Source organism: Larimichthys crocea, chromosome XV (assembly GCF_000972845.2).
Source record: "Larimichthys crocea isolate SSNF chromosome XV, L_crocea_2.0, whole genome shotgun sequence".
NCBI lineage: Eukaryota > Metazoa > Chordata > Actinopteri > Sciaenidae > Larimichthys > Larimichthys crocea.
This window is the reverse complement of record NC_040025.1, coordinates 2,750,323-2,777,849: the sequence shown is the minus strand read 5'-3', so window position 1 is coordinate 2,777,849 and position 27,527 is coordinate 2,750,323. Positions and strand designations below refer to the sequence as shown.

Below are 27,527 nucleotides of genomic sequence, written 5' to 3'. Positions count from 1 at the left end.
GTCGGAGGCCTATGCATGATACAAACTATGAAATTGTGTTAAGGGACCAATTTTCTATTTGAATAAAACATAGGAAATACCTTTCTTCCATGAAGTTAGACAAGATTATTATTTGTAATGTGAAATTACTTTAATCAGTATCTGGTTAGCTTGTGTTCAGTGAACTTGGTTTTCCATCTTTGAACAGAGCCAGGCTAGCTGTTTCTCCATGTTTCTAGCATTGATGCTAATGAGCCTAGCTGTGCCTTTATATTATGCATACATGACATAAGAGTGCAAGAAAGCAAAGAGTATGTCCCAAAATATTTAGTGGTTAATTTTAAAGGACCAGTGTGTATGATTTAGTGGAACGGGTGTAGCTATTGATTAAAACCCCATCATGTCACCATCCTCCTGCTAGCATGAAGGAGTAATTATGATGGCTGTGAAATGGGCAAAAAATGGAAAAAGCCCGATCCAGATCAGGTTTGTCTGTTCTGCGCTACTGCAGAAACACTGCATTTCAATATGATGGACTCTGTGGAAGAGGACCTGCAATGTCTGTCGATATAAAAGGTTGATTCTAAAAGGTACACCCTAGGAAAAAGTCTTTCAACATTAAACAGGAAACCACCAACCAACAACCATGACAAAATATGGATTAGTGAGTCGGATTTAGTAGCATCTAGGTGTAGTTGCGGATTGCCTTTGGTTAAACATGGCTGACACCATGGAAGGGGACCTGAAGCATCTATAGATATAAAAATTTCATTCTAAGATACAAAAACATGATTCTTTTTTGAGTTGTTTATACACTGGTATGTGTTTTAATCAATTTCTACTATATTCTGTTAATAGTGTCATCACAAATTACTTCTCATTCTATTGGCCCAGTTATAGAAGGATGATCAATTGTTTCTGATTTTTTCTCAGTGAGATACATTGATGCTTCTTCTACAAAAAAAGTAAAATTCTGCCACATGCACCGACTAAATAGAGCTCTATGGTCACAGACACTGATGTGACAGAGTTCTATTTATATGTCCTCTCATCTTGATTTCCATCTCTGTCCCCAATAAAAATCCACTTAGTGTGAAAATCACATCTTCAGAGTAGACAAACAGCCACGGGCAGAAACACACACACATCCACTTGTTGCCACAGAGGTCCAGACAACATCAGTAGGAACGTGACGATTGATCAATCAAACGGAGGGGGCTGTTGTTGGAAGCAGAAAAGCCTGCATTTCCTCCTGAGCTGCAGATAAAGAAACATTGATTTGCCCCTCTCAGCACAACATTGCCCACTGAGACATACTCATCACGCTAAATTTAGACTGTGACGAACTCGAGAGCAAATAAGGAAGGGGGGAATTTTTCACTAAGCAAATAGTGCCTGTGAAAACCATGTGCCTGCACTGCGGCGTCCACTTTGCGGGCTCCTCAGGGGGGCAGATGATTGAGGGTGATGATGACTTTCTGAGGCACTTATCTTGTGTAAATAAATACATGAGTGACCCTGCTAGTGTAGCTACCTGCTGTCATTGTGTTCCTTATGAGCCACCGAGGTACCTTGCAGTGCAGGTAGCATTTAGAGCAGCCAGGAAATACCAAAAGAGGCTTTCCTGTTTTAGAAAAAGAAGTCTTCACTTCTTGTATGTTGCATGTCTAGAATAAAGTAAAGTAAAGAGTATTCTGTATTAAGAAATAAACCAAGAAAGAGAACAATATATCTACCAAACATGCACTCTAGTTTCACTCTAGTTTTAGAGCAGTCTGCCAAGTGAAAACTATATCAGCAAACAATCTAATATACAATGAAAATTAAGGAAGTTCAATTCAAGTGAGTTTGCATTTTTTTTATGTGGAAAAGTTGCTAAACTTACAAAATTGTGGCAAAAACAAGAAGCTTGGAGGAGCACCAGATAATGTTCTAGGTATCTATGGATCTGCAAAATCAGCGCAAGTAGATGACTTTATTATTTGGTGTAATATTGAATGTCATCTCCAAGATTGTGATAGATTATGATAGTCCTGTGAATTCGGCTTAGATAAGGAAAGAAAGGATGGGAGAAAAGGGAGAAAGCAATAGAGAGATCCTTCTTCCAGGACAGATTCCAGTAGATGTAGAATATACAGAGTGGATACATGTAGCAGCAGTACAATTACAGAAATACCATTTCATTCAAATGATAAAATAAACAATTATATGTTTTTTATGTCAAATCAGACTCTCCAAAGTGTGTTTAGATATGCTAAGGCAATCTAAAGTAGTACACATTCACCAAAAATGGATGGAATTGTCCATCTGACAAATGTAGGTCATAGTCCTTATAGCTCTGTTTTTGGTCTCTACCCACCTCTGAGGAAAATAACACGTTCTTTAGCTGATAAATGCTGCACTATATTTCCCAACCAGTCCCTAACTTTGTCTGGTTGGCATTTGGAGCTCAGCAGGAAGTGTACAGTCAGTTTACCAGAGCCTTTCCACTGAAAAAATTAAATAAAATAAAAATAGGCACATTCAAAACAAAATGTCATTAAACCAGTGAGACTGAACCAAGACAGTAAAGTTGGGGACCAAAACAATGAGCTAGAAGATGCTATAAAACTCTATAATAAAAGATTGCTCTGAAAACAGAAATATGTCACAGTTTATTTCAAAAAGTGAACCCAAATGGAGACAGGTAGATTAAGTAAACAGAATGTAACAATAATAACTTACTGAACAGGTTGAAACTAAACAACTAAATCCACTAATCCAAGGTAAATCCAACCAACCAAAAATCCAGAATTTAGAAAGACTGGGAGCATGAAGACAGGAAAAAGCACAAAGATGGAACAAAGGACTGGAAAATGTATACAGACGATAGGACAAAGGAAAGAGAGAAAACACATGGCCTGAATACAAGTAAGTAACTTAGTGAACAGAGGTGAAACAGAAAACAGGTGGAAAAAAGACAAAGGCAGGAAGTAAAGTAACACAAGACACCTTAGGGAAAACTCTTTCAACATAAAACATGAAATACTCAATCAGCAACCCAATACCCAACAACAAAATATGGATTAAAGCTGTTTTAAAGGGCCGGTATGTAGGATTTAGTGACATCTAACATCTAGGTGTGGTTGCGGATTGCATCACCTTCGGCTCAACATGGCTGACTCCGTAACAGGTAACAAACACTTAGCTATTGTTATTTTTTAGGTGGTTATCTTACACATTGGACCTTTGAACCTTAAAAAAACCCACTTTGTGCTATTATTTGATTGACAGTGAGTTGGCCTTGAGTAATTAAGCCCCATTACGACTTTCATCACTGAATTGATAACACTGTAAGAAACAAATTTAAAGTTAGCTTCTGTAACCTGCTGACAGCAGCCTCTGTAGACACAAGTGATATCATCAGGTTGATGATAAATACTAAAACATACTGTATCAGTAGAACAAATGAGGAATAGTCATAAACATGACTCAGTAAAGTCAGTTTCACAGAAACATAGTGACCATGAGCTAACTGCTCATTGCCAGAAAAAAAAAAGAAAAGAAGGCTGTAGCAGTTTTGAATTTGTGTATCTTATGGGAGCTCTCATGTCAACACCATGAAGGACAACATTATTAATTATTAAAAGGTCCTAACAGCTTGCTGGGGCTTCTCATCAAAATCACAGTGGGACACAATCCACTCCTAATCATACCCAATGACAGGACTCAGCATTTAGACCCATCTTCTCCTAAACTAGACCACTTGATCACATCTCAGCAGCTTGGCAGCCAGCATCTGTCTGCTACCATCCTCGCCTTATTGCTTCCCAGTTTGTCTTCAGCTGGCCAGCTCAGCAGAATAGTGAATAACTGGACCATGTCCTCAATCTGTCTCTCTAAATCACTTTGTGAATAAAGCTGAACAGAAGCATTTATTTTGTTTTCACTAATTGAACACCTTGTGAACTCTTCTGTTTTGCCCTCGTCTCCTTGCTGTTCTCGTCACGAGCAGTCTCCTGTTCCACTTTGGTGCAGAACTGACACATTTTGTCATGTTTCGGCTGCAGAGGCCCCCTAGGTGTTTCTCACACACCTGGTGCTTCTTGCAAGAGAGCGCACAGTGACGAGGCTTGTCTTGAAGCCAGTTTAGTGGAGATATCAGAGCCCTGATCTATGTAACAGTGCAGGAACATACTATTCCTTGGATGGATCAGTATAGGATGTCAAGCTGTAGCTAGAAACAAGTTCGCAAGTTGTCCCTCCTTTTAGAATTGGTATCAACAAAGACCAGAGACATGCTGAACTATTCTGACAGCAGAAGTCTTTGCGGTAGAAGGATTTTTCATTTTTCTCTTGCACTTATAAGGATTCAAAGTGTTCACAGACAGTTACAGGATGACGTGTTTTTCTAAAGATTCAGATCCACATGAATATCCTTGACTGTGGATCACTCTCTCTCTTCCTTTTAACTGATGTTGGACCAGCGACAGAACAGGAGGGGAAGAGCGGCCTTGGTCTCAGACAGCAAGATAGATAGACAGAGTGAGAGAGAGCGAGACGAGAGGCAGCAAGACAGAGTATTGAGAGTACTGAGAGTAGATGTAGGTACTCATGTTCCACGTATTGGAACGTATTGGAACACGTAACCACATATTGGAACATGAGTACCTATTACAAACGAGCTGGAGGAGAAAAACACCTGCCCAACATTTCAGGAGGTTATCCGTCAAAAAGAAAACAGCTGTTTTCTGAGCACAAGCACATTTTGCTGTGTGGTCTTTGTCAGTTCAAGGTAGTTGGTGTCATTTTGTTCTCCCGAACATCTTTTGTCTTTCGGAGCAGAAATAAGTTGAAAAATGAAGGAGGAGGGGGGAAAGATTTGACTACAGGCAGCACATGATAGTTTTATAAATCAGCTGCCTGGAACAGTTGGTGGATTAAAGGGAGTGTGGTGACAATGAATAATGTATCGAAGAGACAAATGGAATAGAGGTGGAGTTGTAGTTACTCTATGCAGATGTTCTTTTGCAAACTGGATGGTATAGTGTGAACTTTAAGTATAGATGTGCCTGTGAGACTTTTTAGGATCATCTGCACTGTCCCCTTTCCGATTTCTTGATTTTAGGGTAGAGTCGTGCACTAATTTCCAACGTGCTTTCCAGAGAATTCTGATTTTAGGCAGCACACATGCTACTGACCCTGTTCTAACTAGGTTGCTTGGTGTAGTTTGGCTTCCAAATGCTGTATTATCCTACAAAAAAACCACCACCACTGCTTCCTGCACTAAATTCAGCCAAAAAGCTAGCACTTTCTCCTGAGAGTGACACTGGTCAATAAAGATCTCCCAAAAAGCAAAACAAATGGCAAAGGAGGAGTTTTATCTGGCTGCTGTAGTATTCAGTTAATATTTCAAAAGCACCCTGAGGGACTGTGTGTGTGTGTGTGTGTGTGTGTGTGTGTGTGTGTGTGTGTGTCTGTGTGTGTGGTTTCACATTAAAGCGCAGGCCGTCTTCTGGGCTTCCAGCCGTCTCTGGGGAGTCGATATGCTACGCAGTGTATGCACAGTGAATTCCTTAATGCTGTGGCCATTTCAACTCCCTACTACCAAGCATGCAGTATCACTGTATCGAAAGGTTTTGGATATGGCTGGAGGGTAAACTACCAACTGTAGTTTCCATTTTAATAGTAAAGGAAGTTACATGTATTAAAAGAAAACTCCACTGATATTACACATAAATATCAGTTTACTAGAAAATGACAATAAAAATGGATGACAACAGTATTTCTTAACAGAAAGACTTCAGACTTGGAGTTTGTAAGACAGCCTGCATATGAGGCAGGGAGGGTCTGACTAAAACATGCTATTGGTTGCATTATGGGAAATGTAGGATCTGATGTCTGGGTGTCTGCTGCACAGATTCTGATCATTGTTTCTTGTCAGTCCGCCAACTTTAGGGAAGTGCACCACTAAATTGCTGCAGTACCACTTTAAAGTCTGAGAATGAAGCCATGTTTACACTAAAATAACATGCTGGCCACTCATCAGAGGCCACACATCACTGACCAATATTATTTATGACGTGTCAATATTTCGTATTGAACCAAAATCTCTCCATGTTTTGGGCAGAGGAGGATCACTGTCTGATTTACTAGCTGTAGTTTCCAGAAACCTCCCTTTGCCTGCACAGATGGATGTATGTTAGAGTCCACATGACTGTGCAGAGATGGACTGCAACGTTAATTAGTGGAAGTACTGACGCGGCGCGGAGCTGTCCACAGACCGCGGTGCTGAAAATGCTGCCGCAACACATGCGAACTCTAATCAATGAGAAACAGGAGTGTGTAAAATGTTAAACACAGACTGTTCTCCATCAGCATGAGCATTTAGATCAAACATGTCAGCCTGACATAAGCATGAGTTGCGGTATTAAGAGTTGTAGCAGGAGTTCTGCAGGTGAAGTGATACCCTCCCTCTTCTGAAATCTGCTTGGCACCATGCAAACCTTTAATGCGCCATCTGATCAATGTAGGAGACAAAGCCCGCAAAACTCCACAACAGCTTCCCCATCCTTAAAAAAAAAACAAAAAACAAAAACCTGACAGGGTGACAGCGGTGTGTCCTAGAGTAAAATAATAAAAAAAAAGGCCACGGTGACAGAATCAACATGCCAACATCACTTACACATAAGCGTGGTAGATGAACGCCCATCCCCGCGGTCTTTCCAGCGCATTATAGAGAAAATTCTGTAGTTTTCGATAGCTGGCATTTTTCTTCGACGGTCTGGGTCTCCCTCCGGAGATGCTGGACCTCGGTCTGCATAGGATGCCGCTGCGCTTGGTGCTTTCCGAACCCGCAATGAGCAGCGCCCCATCCCTGCTGGATTCAGGAGCACCGGGGTCCAAACCGACAAAGCCGACTTTGTGCTTCTTCTCTCCGGCTTGAGTTGGGTAAACCCCGCCGTTGAGAGATTTCTGTACCATTCTAAAGTCGAGACGACTCTAAAGAGGAGTTATCCGTGCCCTTGCCGCGGGGATGCATCACCGGTGCTGAGGGGTGTGTGCTGGTGGTGAATGCAGTCGGTGTCGGTCCCCCCCAAGTAAAACCAATTGCAATAACCACGCGAAACTGCACAGTGGATGCTTTTACCTTAGCCCCTTCCGGCCATTTGACAGACACGGGGAGGAGACACATGATCTGAAGTTAGATTGAATGTGCAAACAGCTTTTTTCTAGTGCATTCTGTCAAAACAATTACAAGTTATTGATTATGAGGAGAGGAAAATGAAAGCGTCTTGTTTCTTAAAATAAAATAAAAATCTATACTTAGATAAACCTTTCATATTCTCCTAGTCCAAGAGAGAAGCTGCAAAAAAATGTCATGCTGCATGTTTGTGGAATATTTACAGATTTCTCCAGTCAGTGTAATGGACACCTAAAACTATGTCAGGGTGTGTTTTTTTATGTTTGATGGGAAAGGACATGCCGAAATCTAAAAGCAGCACTCAAGACATCTCAGCCTTCACTAAAATGTAAAAGCATGTACATTAATATGAACATAAATGACTCTATAATGTATAGCAGTATGTTCTGAGTGAATCCAATTTCCCCACAATAAACATCAGGTTAGCCAGAAAGCAGGATGTGATTGAAGAGCTGATGTGCTGAGACCTAAAGCAGCATTATGTGTAAATGGACTGAAGAAAACACTTCAGTCTGTCTTCCAGTAGCACTTAGTCACAGTCTGATGATATGGTGTGTGCAGACAAAGAGATGTACAGATCGGTGTCATTCAAGTCAAGGTAACCAGGCATCACAAACACATGTAAGATACATTAAAGGAGGAATATTACGAGATAAATATTGGACATCGCTGTGCTCTGTTGGGTCACCAAAACAAATCATCATACTGTGAACATTTTATTTACTATCTTGTTAAGATTGCATTTACAATTATAATTTTAGAAAGATTCAACAAAGATCCTTTGTACAGTTATTTTCAAGCAACATAAAATTGCAAATAAAGTATATACAAAAACATTAGAATAATGTAAATAAATGTGTAATCAGTGACATATTTGTTTGTCCAGCTACACCACCATGCTGCAGTCATTAGCTAATTTAAACTGGTGACACACACTTAAAACCAAATTATGGAATCTCCTGCTTTCTGAGTTTATGTAATGTTCAAATTAGATTTGATAAAGGAAATTACAATAATGTAAATGAGTCTATTAGATGGGATGCAAATTTACAGAGGCCATGCTAGTGCAGGGGGATGTGTGGAGACGATTCCAACATGCACAACTGGAAGCAGACGGCTTTTGAATAAATAAAAAGGACTAAGTGATCCGTCTAATGAATGCAGCATGTCAACGACAGTTTCTTGAAATGCACGTCGAACCTTTTTAACAGTCAAAAACAACAAGTTGTCAGTGAGGTTATGCTCAGCATAGAGAAACAGCTTCTCTTTAAATGCACAGTCACAAATAGAAAATGTTTTATATACTATATTATCTCCATAAAAATAATCCAATTTAACTTATAGCATTACTCCGCTGCTGTGAGACACATCCTATCGTTTTTCTCCAACATTGTTACAGTTTGTATGTACAAGAAATGAAAATCTTCAGTAAAATAATGTTACTGTGTTTCAGTCCTGAAAGAATCCCTTTGTTTTACACCATCCACAAACCGCTTACAGTACTTTTTGCTAACACTGCACCTTGAATGGACCAATCGTTGTGCTTATTTTAATACCTACAGTAAAAACAGTCCCAAGACGATGTAAAAACCAATTTAAAAATCAAAATAATGTCTTAGTTAACAGAAGGCAAACCTTCAACTAGTACATTTGAATTAATATATTAATAATTTAACAATGACTCAATATCCCAACCTGTTGACATGGCTGCTTACTGAAAAACAGTCTCATAGTTTGCTTTAGCTTTCTTTGTCCTGATTCTGATTAGCTAGCTTCTGATCGTCTTCCCTCCTTGCTTTCCCTGAAGATCAATTAACACTTCCTGATGTGATAAAAGTCCAAACATATAAATAAAATACACAAGCAGTTACATCTAAAAAAAATGGCATGCCATTGGTCCTTTAAATACTGTTCAATACGTAGGCTGGAATGCTTTTAGATTCTTTAATACCTGATATAAGTATAAGTGAGGGATAAAAATGCTCCTTCCGGACACAATAAATAACTATCCTTCATATAGTGCAGTAATACAGTACTCACACTAAACCTACAGTAATTGCACAGTAACCACATGCAATGGGCTAAAGAAAAAGCAGCCCCCCCATTCCCTGTCCCTCTATCTAACCATCTTTCCCTCATTTCCTACCTTCCACATTTCTGTCTATTCTTTGCCTTTCTACATCTATTTAGCCAGCTAACATACATGAATAGCAGGGTATTCTATCTCACAACTATTCTACTTCACTTGGGGTCCAAACATTGAGCCCTGGGGAACACCAGCCCAGACAGAGAAAGACATAGCTCTCTGGAGTTGCAGTCCAAGGCAAAACGGATAACATCTGCATTCAGGATGACAGTCAGCTACAGGTAGTTTGGTTAATCCAGTTAATAGTAAGAGCTCAGTTACAAGCAGAATCACTGTGGATGTCTTTAGAATGGAGACCACAAACTGACATCTCCCTTTCACTTTTCATGTGAGTATTTTGCACCAGTTGTCAAGTCATTCGTGTCAGCTTTGTGGAGACAGACAGCCAAAGTAATACCACTTCTATCTGGGGGGTGGGGTTTCCCAGTATAACAGTACATGATTAATCTTGAGTTTCAGGCTGCATCAATCTCACTGTACGTGCTCCCTGGTAACTGACAATAGTCATTTGTACAGTCTCGTTCAGCCAATATGTTGCACTGAAGACTCTAGTGGTATCCATGGTGGAATGATCCCTGTGTAACTGGAGCGGTGGGGGGCGGGGGGCAAGGGTCTTTCCATTGGCAGTGTCTCTTGGAACGAAAGCAGTGAGACTTGCACTCTTGTTATTGTCAGCTCTCATCTTATGTTCCTCTCCCACATTTACCCTTTCTCAGATGGCTTCTCTGAAGTGAAGATGCTCTTAGAGTTCTCCATCTGAGGGGGGCAAACACAGCTTGAAGAGCCTGTGGAGAAAGAATAACTTCAAATGAGGGAATCCGTCTTTTCTAAAAACATAAATGGTATAATGTATTGATGTGTGGAAAGGGGTGCCTGGAAGTGGTTTTATACCATACCTTGGGAATGATGGAGGCATCTGGTCCATTACCTTGAGATTCTTAGCAGAGAGCTCAACTCTTGCCCCCTGGTAGAAGAGAAAACATATGCTATAAGGTCTGCATTGACCATATTGCTTAGAATGGCTAAACCCACAACGTCCTGAAATACTTGCTGTGAGTCAGAGGATTTCATTTGATATGATTTTTCCAAATGCATCCATACTCTAAGATTTTTAATCACAATAGTTACTCTTACTGTATATTATCTTTAATTCTGGCTGGGTGATTAAGTATTATCATTTATAGACTCCAGTAAAATGGTACTGCAACAATATAATCATATCTATCATTTGTTGTGAATATTTTGGAGTTTTTTTCTGATATAATGGATTAATGTGGAAAACAGTTAACTGCATCAAATATCAAACTTCAAAATTCCTGTGTACTATGTTCTAAATCGCGACATCAATATTAGGAAAAATAGACTTATTAACATTGTGATGCTGATTTGAAAACATCAAAAAACACAAAAATCCCTCTGCATACTAAAATGATTTCTAAAATACAAAAGTCTAAGCATAAAGAAACACTACTGAGGATGTCATACAACCCCCTGAGGTATCTCTACTGGACCTGAGCCTGGGATCGACTGCCCCTGAGGTTTACCTGTTTGCGCATTATGTCCATGGTCTGCATAATGCAGCGTGGCATGAGACCATGGTTCCTGGCTAAGATCATTGCCTGCTCCAGTGTCACATTTAGGGTACATCTGCAAAGAAGAAAAATGTCAAAAGGTCAGCATTGTGTAGGCCACTGTAACAAAACACCCTTATGTCCATATGTGCACCCGCTGGACACCTCAAACTAGAAATGAATCCAGACAATGAGGCAAGGCTGCTTTTGAGGCTCAATGGTGCATGTCATCCACTCTGCACTGTGTTAATCCTTATTCCAGCTGGCAGTCTAGTTGTACTACACAAGCAGTATAATAATGTTGGCGAGGTGCCAGGCTGACCTCTGCATGCCTGTACCACACATGGTGATGTGGCAGGCTCCCAGACGGTTACACAGCTCGGAGGACACACACAGCACGCTGACACCTGACGGGTGGCCTTGGGCACTCTGGCGCGCGTTGACATAGGACTGCATTAGTCGACAGAGATCGTCCAGTGTGTTGAGGGGTCGCAGCAGCTATTAGGAGAAGACAGTGAAGGTTGGAGAGGGTCAGCGACTGTTGACAAGATGGTACAATACAATATCATAAGAGTGGCCATCTTAGCAAGTAATTTAGACTACTATTGAGAGTGAAAATCTGAATTCTATGAAACTAAGCAAAGGAAAAAGGTCACTTGTTTCCTATATACAGTAATGTCTTCAGTTCTGCCAATTTTCTCCAGAAAAGTAAAATTGATTTGTATTAGAAACAAGTAAAATAATCTCATACTACTTGATATATTTCTAATATTAAACACTAAACTAAGTAGAATAAGTGACTTGGTAAGGTGGCACACCAGCAGAAGTAGAGGTAAAATCATCAAAAATAACACAAAGAGGTTCAACTCTTTGCAATCTATATATATATACACAGTATATTGAAACTACTGTATGTTCTATTCAACTTTAATCACTGGACTCTATTTCAGCTACAGTCAGTCTGGGACACTAGGTTTCAGGTTCAAATGGAAGCAGTTTATAATGTTGTGGTGTTGAGGTTAGTTAGAGTTAATAGGGGAGTCTTGACGAGCTAGAGGGGGTTTCCAGTGGAGGGAGCAGGACACCAGTTCATCTTACTTTTGAAATGCTTGGTCGCAGGTCTCTAACTTCAAGGCCCAGTATCTGTGCTTGCATTTATATTCAGTCACAACATTATATAAAAAATGGACTTATGTAACAAGAACATGATAAGTTGCGCAATAAAAAACATAGACTGTAATGTCCAAGGCAAAAGCAGTAAATGGGAAACACATCAGAGTATGTGTATATTTACCTGGTCTATCTTCATTGCAGTGGTGTTTGAGTCTGTGGGGAGATTGGACTTCTCCAAATAGAAAGCCCTGCAAGGACAGAAAATGCGTCTGTTTTAGTTTTTTAACTCTCCAACTCGTTTGAAAATCTACAGATTTTTTCTGCTCTGACTCACTCTGTGTGAGAGCTAAGTCACAGAGGATCTAGAGTACTTCACTTCATAGAATATGCATCTGCTACACTACACATTTCATCATTTATTGATGTTGCATGGGCAATTTTGTGGGAATCACCATGCAGATATCAGAAATACTGACCATATTAACAGGCCACGAACATGTTACACGGCAATAAACAATAACTAATGTGACTCTGTAAATATTTATAAATTGAAAATACTGCATTAAAAGTTTACACTTCTTACACTCTTAAAACTATAAAGACAACACCAGCCAGATTCATCAAATGCATTTTAACAAATCAGTAGAGCATTTTGCAAAAATATCACAAGCTGTCTGCAGAAACTAGACATGCTGATGTCTGAGAAACAGTTGATTAGGAGGAGCCATTTGGCATCGTTAAATGAGCCACTGATGGAGCCAACAAAATCCTGTGTGGGTCTAGAAAATTCTAGACCTTGAAAAGAGTTAAAAGAAAAGTGAAGCAATTGAAGCGTGGTTTCTGCTTGCTTGCATAACACTATGGGATGAACTCTACCTTTAAGGTGAAATATATCCCGCTAGTGGTAGTGAGTAAGCCACTGGAGGGCTGTGATGCAGCGTAGCGTAGTGTACCTGAGTCTGCGGTAGTAGGCCTTGACCTTCTCTAGTGAGACAGCGTTGGTGCGCTGCTGGAACTCCTCCATGGCTGTGTACTCCTGCTGGGACACTCCCTCTGGACGCTCCAGTGCTGGATGAATAGACAGGAGGCCATTTAGATCAACCACAAGGACAGATTTTTATATGATCACACTTTCATGCTGTCTGACTTTATCCTTTACCTCCTGAAACCTCACCATTAACCCTTAAATTAACATGAACATAATTTTAATGTTAACTATGAACAATGTAAACGTGTTCATGTCAATGTAATCCTAACCCTGACTTTGAAATAATACTCCTAAATGAGGAGTGCCCAAAAATCTTGCTATTATAGAGGATCTCTTCTTATCTATATGTGGACAGATATGGCCACACACACTCACACAAACTTCAGCATCTGCATTATCACTAGGGGGCTCACACTCCTCCCTCCAACCTGCAGTAAAGACTAGTTTCCAGTAGGTGGCAATGTTCATCCACAGGTCACCACTGCTGAATAGCTTGCAGCACTTTGTACCGCACTGAAGTACACCAGAGCAGTGTGAACTCTCATTGGGTTAGTGTTCCAACTGGCACTTGTGTATGGAAAATGAATGGCTTTTTGGCAGACAGGCACGATGTATAATGCGATCCATTCATACTAGGCCAGCTGAGACTGATGGAGAAGTAGAAGGAGCATGGCAGCAAGGGAGCACGTAAAGGCGCCGCGTTTTAAATGGACAATAAAAGGCGTCAATCTAACTCAATAAAAACTATTAGGAAGTGTGTATGTACACGTGTATGTATGGGGGGCTGCATAATGCATTGAAAGTGTTTTTAAACTCGGTGTATAGTGCACATAAGTGATTTTCATGTCTTTTTTTTAAATCATATAAAGGAACAGCACTCAGGCCCACTTGCCACTGTTGTGTACAAGACCCATTTATCAACACCCTGGACCATGTTTTGTTTTTTCTCTCCAGTTCCTCCCTCCCAGTCTGCCCAGTTCTTACCCCTGGTGAAGAGCACAGTGTGGAGCTTGAGGCTGCCTCCATTTTGCAGCCGACTGGGCAGCTCACTGAAGTGACAGCTGTCCAGGTACAGGGTGACCCTGAGGGCCTGTCGGCTGCCCTCCACCTGGTAACACACCGGTGTATCTGCAACACAGAGACAGGGGAGATGTTAATAAGACTGCACTATTAAACTTCTGGCTGTCTGAGCTACTGAGTGTGTCAGATTGGTATCAAGTATCAACTGTGAGTCTGCTTTAACCATTTCACATATAAAAATGTCAACATAAATTAGGTAAGTAATATGAATTAATAGTGAAGCTTTACAGAAAAGGCATACTTTCACTATTAATGTGAATTCAAATCTACACCCTCTGCCAGTCAGAAGCTCTGTTGTACTTCAGGTTTCCATTCAAAACAGTACTCATGTACTTCTGCATTAGTGAGCATCAATCGTTTCAAATAATTTGCATTTTTTCTACATTTTTTCATAAAACCACAATCACACTAGAAACTGTATCATGACAGAAGTGAATGTGGAGAACTCAGTGTGTCTCCAGCCTCACTTTAGTTTTGCTTTGACGCAGCCATAGAGCGCCGGGTAATGGAAAAAATGACTGAAGTCCATTTAAATATAACAGTGGTAGTTACCTGTGTGTTAGTCATGTTGGGAAAATCGGCACATAATGTTATGTCTGTAAGCAGGTTTTAAAATAGCAGCAGCTGGCAAATAGACTGGAATGAGATTTTGAACACACTTTAAAAGCAACAGAATATAAAGACATTGATTTTTATTGTCTGGTGCATTCTATAAAACATATTTCTGAAACTAACTTGTACCTTAAAAGAATCCGCCATCAATCGTATGCAGAGCAGTAACCTTTTCTGATTCTACAAACAATACATGACTAGTAATAATTTATAAGCTGCTTTCATTTTCTGACTGTGGCGCATGAGCGGCTTCCAAATGGAAATGACCTTTTCTTGAGTGACCTGTAGGGTCAGCACTCTTTCCAAGAGAAGCCATCAAGTCATAATCCTGTGGAATTGGCTGTGATGCTGAAGGCTGAACTCAGGGGGCCTCAGGCTCTGTGCTGCTTACATGACTCTAACCTAGCTACAGTTTAGCTCCCAGCTTGCTCAAGCTGCTGTTAGAAAATCAATACTGTCCAATGGATGCTGCCGCCACAAACTGTCTACCTGCACTGCACCAGTCTGAGCAGAAAATGCTACTTCAGCAGAGCAGTTTGGTTAAAATGCTTCTTTTTTTCAACATCATGTGCAGTCTGTGCACTCTATATATCTCCATATGCCTGTCTTATATAATAAATTATGCATTATGGATGACCAATATGTGCATGCATTGATTTGCATGCTTGTGCACAATATATGCATGTGTGCATTAAATACTAGCTGCTGCTGCTGAGCGTGAACCTATAATAGCATATCCTTTTCTTCATCCATGGCCTTGCCTCCTAAAACGGGAAGTGCATGTTGCGCTTTTCCTTTGAACAGCAATCTCTGCTGGCCATATTGAAGCTGCTGTAAAGAGAACTGATTCAGGGTGCAGTCGTCCTTTGTGTCTGTTGGCTTTAAAGCTTTCAGTAGCTATAAGAGCCTTCAGTGAATACAGATACTGAGGTTATTAAAGGCACAAAGACACCCAGGTCTTACACTTATCTACACACACTATGTCAAGATGTTCTCAATGCCCGCTATGAACAGCCGGAGTGCATCCTCAGTTCAAATTACAAATAAATTATTATATTTGAATGTTTACGCTGAAATAAATGTTTATTGGTTGGGCAGGACTGTCAACTACACATGCTGCATTTGGTGCAAGAATACTGCATATATGCATGAGTATTTCAGTGTGCTTGCTGTGTATATCTACTGTATGGGTGATTTCACTCTACTATTATTTCATGTGTCTAGGAGCAGCATTTAAGTTTAAAAGAAGCCCGTCACAGTCTGTGAGGACAACGAGGACGAGGCTCTGTCCTTGTTTAAGATGATTTACGGGGCCATTATAGTGTTGTTTTAGCTCCAAATTCCATCACTCTCCACTAAGAATAAAATTAGATCTGCAACGGCAAGATGGCAAATTTCACCCTAAATAGCTGCCATACATCCACATAATGGAACTTTATTCAGAGTTGGTCAAACCATACAGCTGCTCATTAGCAGCCGTGTGGTTTGAATGAGCCAAGTCTGTCTTTGTTGATTGAGAGTGTCTTACTTGCGACTAGACACTCGTCCTCCAGTTGCCTGAAGAACACAGTGACTTTGTCCAAGTCCAACAGGGCTGCCTTGGTGTCTTCCAGCATGGTCCGCTCCTCTTTCTGCCGGAGGAGAGAAAGAAAGCTCAGAAGCCATAAAGACCCACAAAAATAAATACAACAGGACATACAGTACATGTTTGCTTCAACACTGTATCAGGTAAGACTTCCAACTTCACACAGTGGTGCTGCATTTTGGAAACCCATCGGTTTGCCTTCTGTACTCACCAGGTGTGGAGCTAGCGTGGACTGGAAGTGCAGCAGCACGCCAATAGCAGATATTTGCTCCAGCCACTTGCGGCTGGTCTCCTTGCCGTCTTCCTGGTACTCGCCGGCATTGTTGAACCGCGACCGCAATGCTGCAAGCAGCTGCTCTGCCAGCGTGCACAGGGCGCCCGTCGCCGCCTGGCAGAAAATCACATCCCGGCGCAGCTGCAGAGATGTGTCTGGTGTTGGGGGGTGCGAGAGAGAGAGAGAGAGAAGGTTTGATCAGAGAATGATGGAGAAAGTGGGGGAGAGGTACAGAGGTTAGCCTGTAACCTTCCTCATTACATGTGTCCAGGAGCTGCTTCAACACATACTTTATTCCATTAGCCTGGATCTCCTGAGAGGATATCTCCCATTAACTAACACCATCTGCCACTGTGCACAGTTCAAAGTGACTGAAGCATCATGTGCTCTGACATCGACCCTCATTCCTGTACAAACATACAGAACAACTGGCCTCAAACTGGATTTGATCCTGATCTGGAAAATTAAAACAATGCTGAAAGCCAAGATGAACTATTTAATTATACTGGAAACTAAATTTATTTAGACATCTGCTTTATCTCTTTGTAAAGAAGCAGATGTGATGAAATCAAAACATACTTGCTATATTATATTAGGCTGTTCATTATTCAAATTAATAAAAGAATTGGTTTATAGCCATAACGTGACAAAATAAAACTATAACCTCATTAAATATTAAAACTAGTCATGACATCTTAAATAAATATTTTAGTTCTAACTGAATAAACCTTGAAGAAATTTTAAGGACCTGCAGATGTCCTGATGCAGAACTGCCTGTATTTTCCTATGATGGATGATCTCATTTGCAAAGAGCTCTAAACTGTTGGAATCATTTAAAAATACTCCAGTTATGAGGCCTTTCCTGCTGCTTCAGACTCAAGTCTGCTGAGTGATTGCATAGCCGGTCTTGATAACTGTTAATTTTATAGAAAATTAGAACTTTATCCAGTTTAAATTATTTTTGCTGCTTCTTTGCTCTGAATATGAACTGGCATGTTACTCTACCTGTGCACTTAAGCAGAGCTAGGAGAAGCTGGTTCTTTCCATCTGTGGAGGCAGAAGAAAAACAACACAGAATGAGTTTTGTACAAAATCACATGTAGAGTGGATCTGTATATGTGTGTGTGATCAACTAACCATCTACAAATCTCTGCAGACTCTCCACCAGGGTTTTAATAGAGCTGGGCAGGTTCCAAGGGTCCTCCTGGATGTTCTTTTGAATTATGTAACGACAACGAACAGTCCAGTCTTCTGTTTGGCGGAACTCTGTTCACATAAAACCAAAGAATGTGTGAGTGTGTGTAGCTGCTGTGTAACAGCTGTATGAACAGTAGCGTGACGACACACCCTCTCACCTTTAAAGCAACCTACACGCACAAATGCACACACGCTAATAATTATGTACCTGGTTGGTTGTGGTCGGAGTAAAAGTGCTTAGTCTCTTCACAGGCCTTGGCCATGACAGGTCCTTTGAGTAGGCTGTTGATGGAGTCGACCTGTGCACGCACGCACACACACAGTCAGGTAATCAGATCCTTCATCCCTCCCATTCTACATATCTTATCTTTCTCCCTTTCCAACTACTTCCTTTATTTCTGTGTCATTCAAATATACACACATAAACACACACACTCTTTCTGGCAAGGATCTTTCAGCATTAACAACAACAAGACTTGTGTTTGCAGGCCCCCTGAGCTGCTGTTTACATGTGGAAAGAACTATAGCAGCCAAAGTGAGTGCAACCCCACGAGGGGAAGTCAAAGGACATCAAATGCCGGAGAGGAGATGAAAAGATGGATGGGTGTCTTAAGTCCATGTACCAGTGCAAGTGTGTGTTTGAAGAGAAAGAAAGGAGGTCAAGTGAACGCAGAGAGAGAGAGAGAAACCCAGGATTCTGACCAGAGGACAGAGAGCTAAACAAGGTAACTCAGCCCAGATGTTGACTGATTACTATCACAATCATCTGTTCCAAATGGTTTGGCGGCAGTGGTGGGGGTTTAGTGCGGACATGTGTGTGTTTTCTTGTTTCACTATCTTTCAGTTTGAAATGTTTTAGCTCAGTTTAGACCCTCAGCTATTTCTGCACAAGTGTATTCTGCAACACAAAAATTTACAAACTGATCCCCAGAACTGACCTGATTGAAAAGATGCTCCAGGCAGCCGTGCAGCTTGTCCTGTTTGTCAGAGGGAATCCTCATGTCACATGGCAGCTCATCACCTAGCAGCCAAACAAACAAAAGACTGAGGAGGGTTCACACATTTGGACACCAGAGTTCACTTTTATTTGACCGTCTGTGCTTATTAAACACATTTCCATCCATCTGTTTTCATGTAAATTGTGATGCATTCAATTGGAGCGGATGAGGGCTAATATAAATCATATCATCTCATTGTGGGCTATCTAAGTCTTAATGTTGATAAAAACAAAATGATAAACAGCAGCAGACACATTCTTGGCTCACGGCACAAAAAATGTGGCTGCATGGGTTATGAAATGTTGTGTCTAAAATATCTGACCACAGTCACCTCCAGGAAACATCTCCAGTATTTTTCTGTTTTGGCCTTCAAGAGCATGACATATGACCAACATTATTACAAACTAACGAGGAATCACAAGTTGGCAAATACTGATAAACTCTTATTCTTTGTTTGACTCTCAGGGAGCATGTGTTTGCTTCAGCCTAGCTTATGTTGTTTACGTTGAATTCACTTTACAGTGTTGTCTGTTTGAACAGTCACACATTTTTTCTTGTTTACTTCAACGTTGGATCTAAAATGATTATTGCTTGACTTAAATATGCAGAATTAAAAAACAATAGGAAATGTGTCATTGCAGATGAAATCACAAAAAAACACATCAAAAAAGTACAACTCTGCATCAAAAAGGGAAAAGAAAAGAAAATCTAGCAGCATTTGCTTTGTTTCCTTTACCTGATCCCATCTCATCACTCCCCAGGTAAGAGCTGTTACTTCGCACACTGGTGTAGGACAGGACCGAATCTCTGTTGCTGTTGCATTCACTGTAATAATGCACAAACACACAAATGCACACAGTTAAAATGCATTGTAAAGCAAAGGGTTCATTCCATTCTTAAACCACAGAGGGGATTTGGAAAGCTGCATCTTGTAATTAAGCTGCCAAATAATCCTTCTGATTGTAAATGCCTTTTCTGATTTACAGTACGTGAGACCAAAGGTAATTAAACGCTTCTCACAGCAACAACCGCCACTGGTTTACACAGAGAAGCATTCAGTAAACTGTAGCTGCATTACACTCCCAAACATTTTAATGGTAATAAATGTGTACATTAGACCTAAACAGTGAAATGCAGTGCATCTTTTTAAACAAATATGTTCTTTTGAACGCTGCCACTGTGTTGTAGCTTAGTTGTCAGTCTATTTCTTTTAACTGGCGTGTGCAGAATACTTTAAATTGCCTGAGACAGTTTGGTAAAATGACATAGTCTGGTATTTATAGTCATACGTCTACGTGATTCAACATGATTACCGGGAGCATGTGGAAGATTTATGTGGCTCAAATTATACACTGCTTCAAGTGAGCATGCTCGTGATCCCTTCTGAGGAGCTCTGAATCATTCACAAGCCGAATTACCATGACAAATGGCCTACGACTGGCTACAAGCTACAAAACGACAACACTGGCTTTGTCTTCCTTCGCTATTTCCAGATTTGGCTGGGGGACAGAGTAGGGGGTGAATGTCACCTGCCGGGTTATTCTGTGGTCCCTCATGTGTGTGCATAAGTGTGTGAATATGTGTGTTTGGTGGTTGTGGTGGGGGGCTTGGCTGAAACAGAACTGCTACAATTATGGGGAAAGAGTCAATATAACCATGTTTTAGTAGTTTGGCTTGAATTACCCGCTGGCTTTCTTTCACACAGACTCATACAACACACCAAGTTTTTGTCTTTGTGCTATTTTTCTCCCTCATCAGACTTCAGGCCCTCCTATTGCTCTTCTGTTTATCTCTTGCCTAATATACACACAATCCCATTTCTCCCTGTCTGTGCTGCATTATTTCCCTTCCGGCTATCTGCTCTTGTGTGCGTATACACACTGTGTGTTAATCTCTAATTATAATCACACACACACACACGCACACACACACAGAGGTGATTTCCAAATTTAGTCACACACCTCCTGCCAAAAGTGTGAGCACCACTGTGACAATTATCCTGCTTGTAGTAGCGGATCAGACCTAAACCTACCACACACCCACCCACACACACACACACTTAAATATTTACCAGGTGATGTATTCACAGCGCTACATACAGGTGAGAATACACTCAAAGACGTGATCATGGTGGAAACTCATTAACAGACTTCATTAAGTTGTAGCATGTTACATTTACTCTCTAGTGCTGTATGTCGTTTTCACACGATATTAACGATCATAAAAGTGTCAGAATGCAGACTAAAACCACTTATATTTTGATGGTGGTGTTAATTTATTTGTCCCACAATGCAATGCACAGTAAAAAACTACTCAGATGTTAAAACAGTTAAACATTTTTGGGGATTTGAATGTGATGCAACAGATACAGGAACATCCCAGAAAACATTTATTGGCTGGAAACTAATTTGACAATGTGTTTTTAGTTGTAAAGGTTCATTATAAATTAAGGTGTAAGAGTAACATCTTGAGATGGTTTGCCAAAGGAAGCCCCCCCAAAAAGTCTGTATTGGAATCATTTTGTGCAGACTCTTCAGTTTAAGGAAACTGAAGAGATGAACAGGACTATTTGAAATGTTAAGCAACTAAGGGGAGATCAATCACAGGTTGTCAGTGAAGATGCTTTCTGATGCCAGGAGTGAACTGTAATCTGTCTCAGCTGGATCTGGACACACTCTTGTATATAACTAAATACAAGCCAAAAGGTCCCAACAGGGCCCTACACATACACACACGCACGCACGCACGCACGCACGCACGCACACACACACACACACACACACACACGGGAGAGAGCCAAAGATTTATGAGAGACACAGTGTACCAGAGTTTAAAGCAAATACTTGACTATGATTTCTTCACACATGCTTCCTGCATTTCCCTGTGTCTCTGTGTGCATGTAGCACCAGTCCCCTTTGTCCTTGTTCTCACATTATGTTCCTCACAAGCTGTACGCAGCCAGTGACCTCCAACAGTTGAACTCTGTTGTGGTCTGTCACCACCTCAGGCTTTAATGTCGGATTCTTTTGGTCAGAAAAAAAATGAAAAGAAAGGAAGAATGGATTCACCACCCACCTCTGGAACACAGTAGTGCTTTTCATCGCATCCAAAATTTCACAAGTGGGATGATTCATCCACGTTTACGGTGCAGCCTTGTAATGCCACCTTGTTTTTTTTTTTCTTTGCACTAGGGTCCAAAACCCTGAGTAAACACCTCATGCTGTGTGTGTGTATGTGTGAGTGCATGCACACATACTACAGTCTACATTTTCCTTTACATTTTATTGCGATGAGGTAGTCGCGTTTCACATGGCGTGGCCGGGGCCCTAATGACAGAGTGGGTGAGGAGGCCGCGCCCCAAACATTTGGCTCTATTATACACCAGCCCACCACACCAACAACCAATAACTACATCTTAGTGGGTGGTGGAGGGTGGGGCAAAGTGGAGCACTGCCCAGTGAACCATGCACGCACACACACACACACACACACACACACACACACACACACACACACACACACACAGAAACATCCGAGTGAACTCACAACAAGCAAATGACATAACCAGATCTGACCAAAACATTTTGAAGTCATTTTTAGCTCTCGATCTCGGTTAAAATGCCGACATCTGGAATGAATCTAGCCTCCAAAGGGGGGAAATGAGCAGCAGCATTTTGGGATTGTAGAGTAAAGAGGGAGTTTGAATGTTGTTCATGCTTTATCAGTTAGAAATCCAGGTGTGACACAAGGGTTTCCCATGTCTCCTTCCTGCAATATATAAGGTAGATTTCTCCCCAACATAAGCAATTAGTCATGCTTTTATACCAGACAAAAATGTACTTTCTAAGAACCAGGTTACATAAAAATCAACTCAGAAAGTCTGTTTAAATTACTTGTGATGCAGTCTTTAAGACTTACCTGTATGAGTCCCTGTAGCTCATCGTGTCATGACCCGAGTCCTCCTGGTCCTCCTCGTTCACCTTGAAGCACACCCTTTTGATGCCGCCTTGCTCCACTTTGTCCTGGTCACAGCCATCCTCGCAGGGGGCCAGAGAAGGTGGCTGACTGGGCTCGTAAACCGGAGGCTCCCCACCTTCCCCTTGGAGTTGTGTGGGTTCAGTGATAGATGACAAGAGGCTGAAAGAAAGTAGATTTGAAAACAGATTTAACAAAATATGACAATTCTTTTGCATATAACAATTTGCATATTTTAAAAAGTACTGACAGCTTCAGAGATAAAAAATATATTGGAGTAAAGCCATTAATTGTTAAGACACCATTTATATTATAATATTGCAAAGATGACTTCACAATCAAACATACACGTCTATTCATCTACAATGTCACACTCCTTTCACGGAACAGACACACAATATGTGTCTCTTTCTCTTGATGTTATTCTGGCCTCACTCCCTGTTCCTGTACTGGGCTCGGCCCATAAATATTTTGGCCCTGAAGAATGTTTCTTTTGTAAATCCTCAGCTTTAAACAAGGCAAAGGCCAGACAGACAAAGGAAGGCTGACGAACAGCCTCAGGAGGCTGGTGTGAGGATAACAGCTCCTAGCTTTTTATGCAGAGATCTTTAAATGTCACGGTGAAGGCTACAAAAATAGTCTACTCACATATAAACACTGGTGGAATGCCAATATTTGATAACAGCACCAACTGTTGGAGCTGAGAATATTTTCTGAATGGATATGAGCATTTGTTTTTTTTTATTTGAGTGATGACACTTGCCATGACGGGTAGAGATAAGAGATGAATATAAAATCACTTACACGTCTATCTGAGCAACATACTGCCGCATCTCCCTTACTGCTACATCAAGGCGGCTGTACAAGTGAATGTAGGCATCCTGGGTCTCCATGTCTTCCTGTTTGAGCAGGAAGCTTAAACCGCCATCGCTGTGGCCACCCTCGCCTCCATCTACGGTCACCTCCCCGTTGCCGTCTGCCTCGTCCCCTTCCAGACCAGAGCAGTTCCAGGAAGGAGCTCCCATGCTGGTTACACAGTGCTGGGTGTGGGACATGGGGTTCAGTTGTGCTACAGGAGAGGAGAGGAGAGGAGAGGAGAGGAGAGGAGAGGAGAGGAGTATAAACATCATGTTTGCAGTGGGTGAATAAAACAGACTTCACTCTTTGACAATTATATCTACCCCAGATGTTGAATCCTATGAAGTAACACTCTTGTCTGTTCTCCATTTGGACTTGATGAAAAACAACTTCTTAAAGGGCACTTGTGCAACTGATATGCACAGCCAGAGCACGATGCAAAACAGTTTGCATGGGCTGAACGCCAAACTAAGCTGGAATAACCTGAGACATCCCAAAACTGCAGACAGATTAAGTTCATGCAATGAACAGTGTGTACTATTAGTGCACAGCCAACACTGTGATTAAATGGAGTAGGCCTTGTACATGTTACGTACATACCACTGATACCTTTAGAAGTCAGGGAACAGTGCTGGAAGAGGAAATTTTGTATCGCCTCAGGTTTCTGGTTGTAACACTAAAGACTCTCACTAGACTGTTACTGGAGAAAACATCACCTATATTGCAGTTTGCTGGTTGAGCCAACAGAACCCACGCTGAAAAGCACCGGGGCCGAATATCTCGTCGATACAACTGCTAGGCAGATGTCCGACTTGCAGCTGGTGCTGAGAGGAAAGATGAGGACGAGGCATCCTGGAACAATGCAAGCAATGCTAACAGTCTGCTGTCTAGACAGCTGTATTGCATTTTCATCTTTGCTGAGAGTTGAAGGGGCTCAGCAGGCAAGCCTAAAGACTAATTAATATCAAGCTGCGTCATAATAAAGTCCTGCCATATGGACAGAAGACAGGATGCTGCTTCCTGTCTCTATGGATAAAGGTTTTCTTAATTTTCTGTCCCCTTGTGCCTTGGCGACATTACATTCCATTACCACTCACTCTCTCTTTCTGTCACCTTTGACCTCCAGAGCAGCAGCAGTAGCAGCAGCAGCAGCAGTAGCACTAAGTGAATGGCACATTCCTATGCTACAGTTGAGGCTCCATCATTGCTGACATCATTCACTTCTCATGTCAATAACATGAGTATGGCTCAGGACTAATGGAGTCTTAATGGCAAACCACTCATCTAATTTACTATGGGAATCCTTTTTGAGACCTTATGGCTACTATGGGAGGCCGGGGTTGACATTCCCTTCTCTGTGCTGCTGGGATTTAAATGGTCACAGAAGGTAATTAGTCAAAACGATCACTGAGCTGGTGTTAAGTGGGTTAAGATTTATTATTATGAAGGGGCTGCATCTCAGTGAGGTTTAGTTCAAGCAGTGGAGACTGTAGCAACGTTAAAATCTTACTCGATCGAGGCGTGTGTGTACGCGTGTCCCCTCTACCTTGGTCAGGATCCAGGCCAAACAGGGAGTTCTTACGCCCGAAGCGGATGCTGAAAGTCCTGCCAGCGGAGGTAGTACTCTTGGGGTAGGAGACCTGCATGAAGTTGACATGGCAATTGGTGGGAACAAAGTCCATGCAGCCCAGTGGATGAGGGCGACCGCCGGCCTGCCTGAAGCAGGGCCACGCCTTGTTCTTCAGCTCCAGGGCAAACTGGGTGAAAAGGGGACACAGACATAATTTAGTGAAAGCACAAACTCCTGTTTTTGAGTAAATATGAATAGTTATGGGATATTCCTGCATGTAACAGTTCACATGGATGTTTTCAAGACAATGTAGAAATGTGTCTCAGTACCTGCTCATAGCTGCTGATACGCCGTCGAATGCTCTCCAGCTTGGTGTCACAGATTTGTCTGAACTCGTACTGAGGCATGGTAACTACTCGGTCGCTCTGGGAGATGAGTTGGCTGCAGTTACGAACAAAGAGGCTGTCATCGCCAGAAAATGCCTCCAGGATCTGTAGCGACAAGAAATATTGGTAAGGATGGATCACTCTTACAATAAAAGAGTGAAAATACAGATTCCTAGTAGCAGCAAGCGCGTTTTTCTTCATTTAACTAAACATATAGCTTGCCAATATTAACAACTGAAAACACCAGTGCGGCCAAAAAACCCTTTTGCTGCTTTCAGATTCTGTCACAATAGTAGAGTTGAACAAATATCAGTGACCCACAAATCCTCTATGATGCATGAGATGTGATATTGTGAAAGATGAGAACATGCTGTTTAAATTAAAAGTAACATCATTTAAAATCTGTTAATAAATGAATAAAAGTGACCCATAGCCCTGGCATCCACTCTTTCCTCAGTATCTAACTCATCAATGACTTCTGTGACTACCTTAGCGGTGAGGCTGAAGCAGCCTTTGGGCTCCACCATCTTTTCCAGGACGTGGCTCTTGATGCCGGCAGTGCTGACGTATTCGTAAACTACACCGTGCTCCAGATGGACGTTATCCACCGTCATACTGACTAGAGGCAGCTCGTCGGAGAGGGAAAGTCTGCTCAGTCGGTGGTCTGTGAAGCACAATTTTCAACCTGTCAGTATGTTCACTTTAAATGCATTCAGCGGTCACTCTTTTCAGTTTTTTAAGTTTAGCATGGACAAAAACATGAACACAAATATTTAAAAAAAACACAAAAAGTAGTTTTTTTTTCCAGAGGTAGAGTTGTGGCCTACATCCAAAATAAAAACATAATAACGTTACGAATCTCCTGAGTAATGACACATATAGGAGGTACACAGCGTATTGCACTGTGGATGTGTCATTTCCAAACAGGGAACTTTCTATATCCAGAGCAAATTATCTACTGTTGAACACACTTTTTTCTGACATAGTGACTATGACCCAATTCAGAGGTCATCTGAAAATAGTAATCTTGGTGAAACACAATATACTGATGTGATGTTTTTGGCAGCTGTGTTTCTTTTAAAAGGACACTCCCATGTAGTACTAATCCTGTTCCAGTAGCCACAAATCAAACTGACTGCTCATAGTTATTGGCATTACAACCACTATGGTTAGAAAAAAAATACACAATTGTGATACTCTCTTGAATGATTCAGCATTGACTGAATTTCAGAGGATTTGTCTTACCTGTTCCATTGGTGCCATTCTCCTCCTCGTGGTCAGAACCATTCTCCACTGGATAAGGCCTGAAAGGGCTTTCCTCCTTCTCACCTGCACCGCGGTCTCTTTCTTCCACGTCCTCAAATGCACGATACACCCACTGACACTGGGGGAACCAGATGAGATATGAGTTCATTGGTGGTAATGTGCCAAAATCATGATAGCAATCACAATGAGGAATTGAGCAAAGAAGGAAGTGATTTATAAGTGAGCAGAAAAAGAAATACAGTGAGAAGTATAAGTGACATAAAGGGAGCGAGTGTGAAAGAAAAAAAAAAGTTTTATTTAGCTGGGCTCGAGTATGTGCTTTCTTGGAAACAAAGTTGATGATGTGGCTGAGCTTTAAAAAACAGAATTTGAAGGGAAGAATCTGAAGTATTTCTGCATGCCCTGTGGACACTTTTCACCTGACAAGGCAACCAGGGACAACTGCACCACCCCCGAACTAGAAAGTGCAGTCAGCCACATCACCAACATCCTGGTAATTTATCCCGCTGTTAAATGAACCAGGAAAGATTAACTGGAACGCGTCCAAACAAAGGCTGCTCAGCTGAGCCTGTACAAAGGGACTTGCCAGAAGAGTAGCTAAATAAAACAAAATGAAACAATGTGTTTTATACAGTAAGAAGGACATCTTACTCTGACTGCAAGCCTGTAAAATACTGCATCGAGCAAAAAATGTCCATACAGCCCACAACATGTAGCATGGTGTGCAAGTACTAGTATCCAGTTAT

At 41.3% G+C, this 27,527-nt stretch overlaps 2 protein-coding genes across 12 annotated transcripts in view; both read right to left on the bottom strand.

Annotated features, from left to right (window-relative positions):
- The window catches only part of kcnq2a (potassium voltage-gated channel, KQT-like subfamily, member 2a), a 29,158-nt gene extending 21,957 nt beyond the window's left edge, over positions 1-7,201 (bottom strand). For all 8 annotated transcript variants that reach the window (XR_002042699.2, XM_019270888.2, XM_019270889.2 and 5 more), the window contains exon 1: positions 6,644-7,201. Coding sequence is in view for 7 of the 8 variants with exons in the window: in XM_019270888.2 (XP_019126433.2) it covers positions 6,644-6,942 (299 nt within the window). In the remaining variant the exon portion in view is untranslated. The remainder of the gene's footprint in view (positions 1-6,643) is intronic.
- A 664-nt stretch (positions 7,202-7,865) lies between these two features.
- The window catches only part of prex1 (phosphatidylinositol-3,4,5-trisphosphate-dependent Rac exchange factor 1), a 74,980-nt gene continuing 55,318 nt past the window's right edge, over positions 7,866-27,527 (bottom strand). The window contains exons 21-41 of one of the 4 annotated variants that reach the window (XM_027288983.1): positions 26,761-26,899; positions 26,004-26,179; positions 25,459-25,620; positions 25,070-25,316; positions 23,506-23,770; positions 22,645-22,863; positions 19,463-19,551; positions 18,667-18,749; positions 17,937-18,027; positions 17,669-17,797; positions 17,537-17,578; positions 16,469-16,686; positions 16,201-16,303; positions 13,965-14,108; positions 12,946-13,060; positions 12,174-12,240; positions 11,978-12,022; positions 11,202-11,377; positions 10,853-10,955; positions 10,205-10,272; positions 7,866-10,093 (exon numbers count right to left, since the gene is read on the bottom strand). In XM_027288983.1, the coding sequence (XP_027144784.1) occupies positions 10,051-10,093; positions 10,205-10,272; positions 10,853-10,955; positions 11,202-11,377; positions 11,978-12,022; positions 12,174-12,240; positions 12,946-13,060; positions 13,965-14,108; positions 16,201-16,303; positions 16,469-16,686; positions 17,537-17,578; positions 17,669-17,797; positions 17,937-18,027; positions 18,667-18,749; positions 19,463-19,551; positions 22,645-22,863; positions 23,506-23,770; positions 25,070-25,316; positions 25,459-25,620; positions 26,004-26,179; positions 26,761-26,899 (2,724 nt within the window). In that variant the 3' untranslated portion in view covers positions 7,866-10,050. The remainder of the gene's footprint in view (positions 10,094-10,204; positions 10,273-10,852; positions 10,956-11,201; positions 11,378-11,977; positions 12,023-12,173; positions 12,241-12,945; positions 13,061-13,964; positions 14,109-16,200; positions 16,304-16,468; positions 16,687-17,536; positions 17,579-17,668; positions 17,798-17,936; positions 18,028-18,666; positions 18,750-19,462; positions 19,552-22,644; positions 22,864-23,505; positions 23,771-25,069; positions 25,317-25,458; positions 25,621-26,003; positions 26,180-26,760; positions 26,900-27,527) is intronic. The other 3 variants (XM_027288984.1, XM_027288985.1, XM_027288986.1) reach the window with 3 other exon arrangements.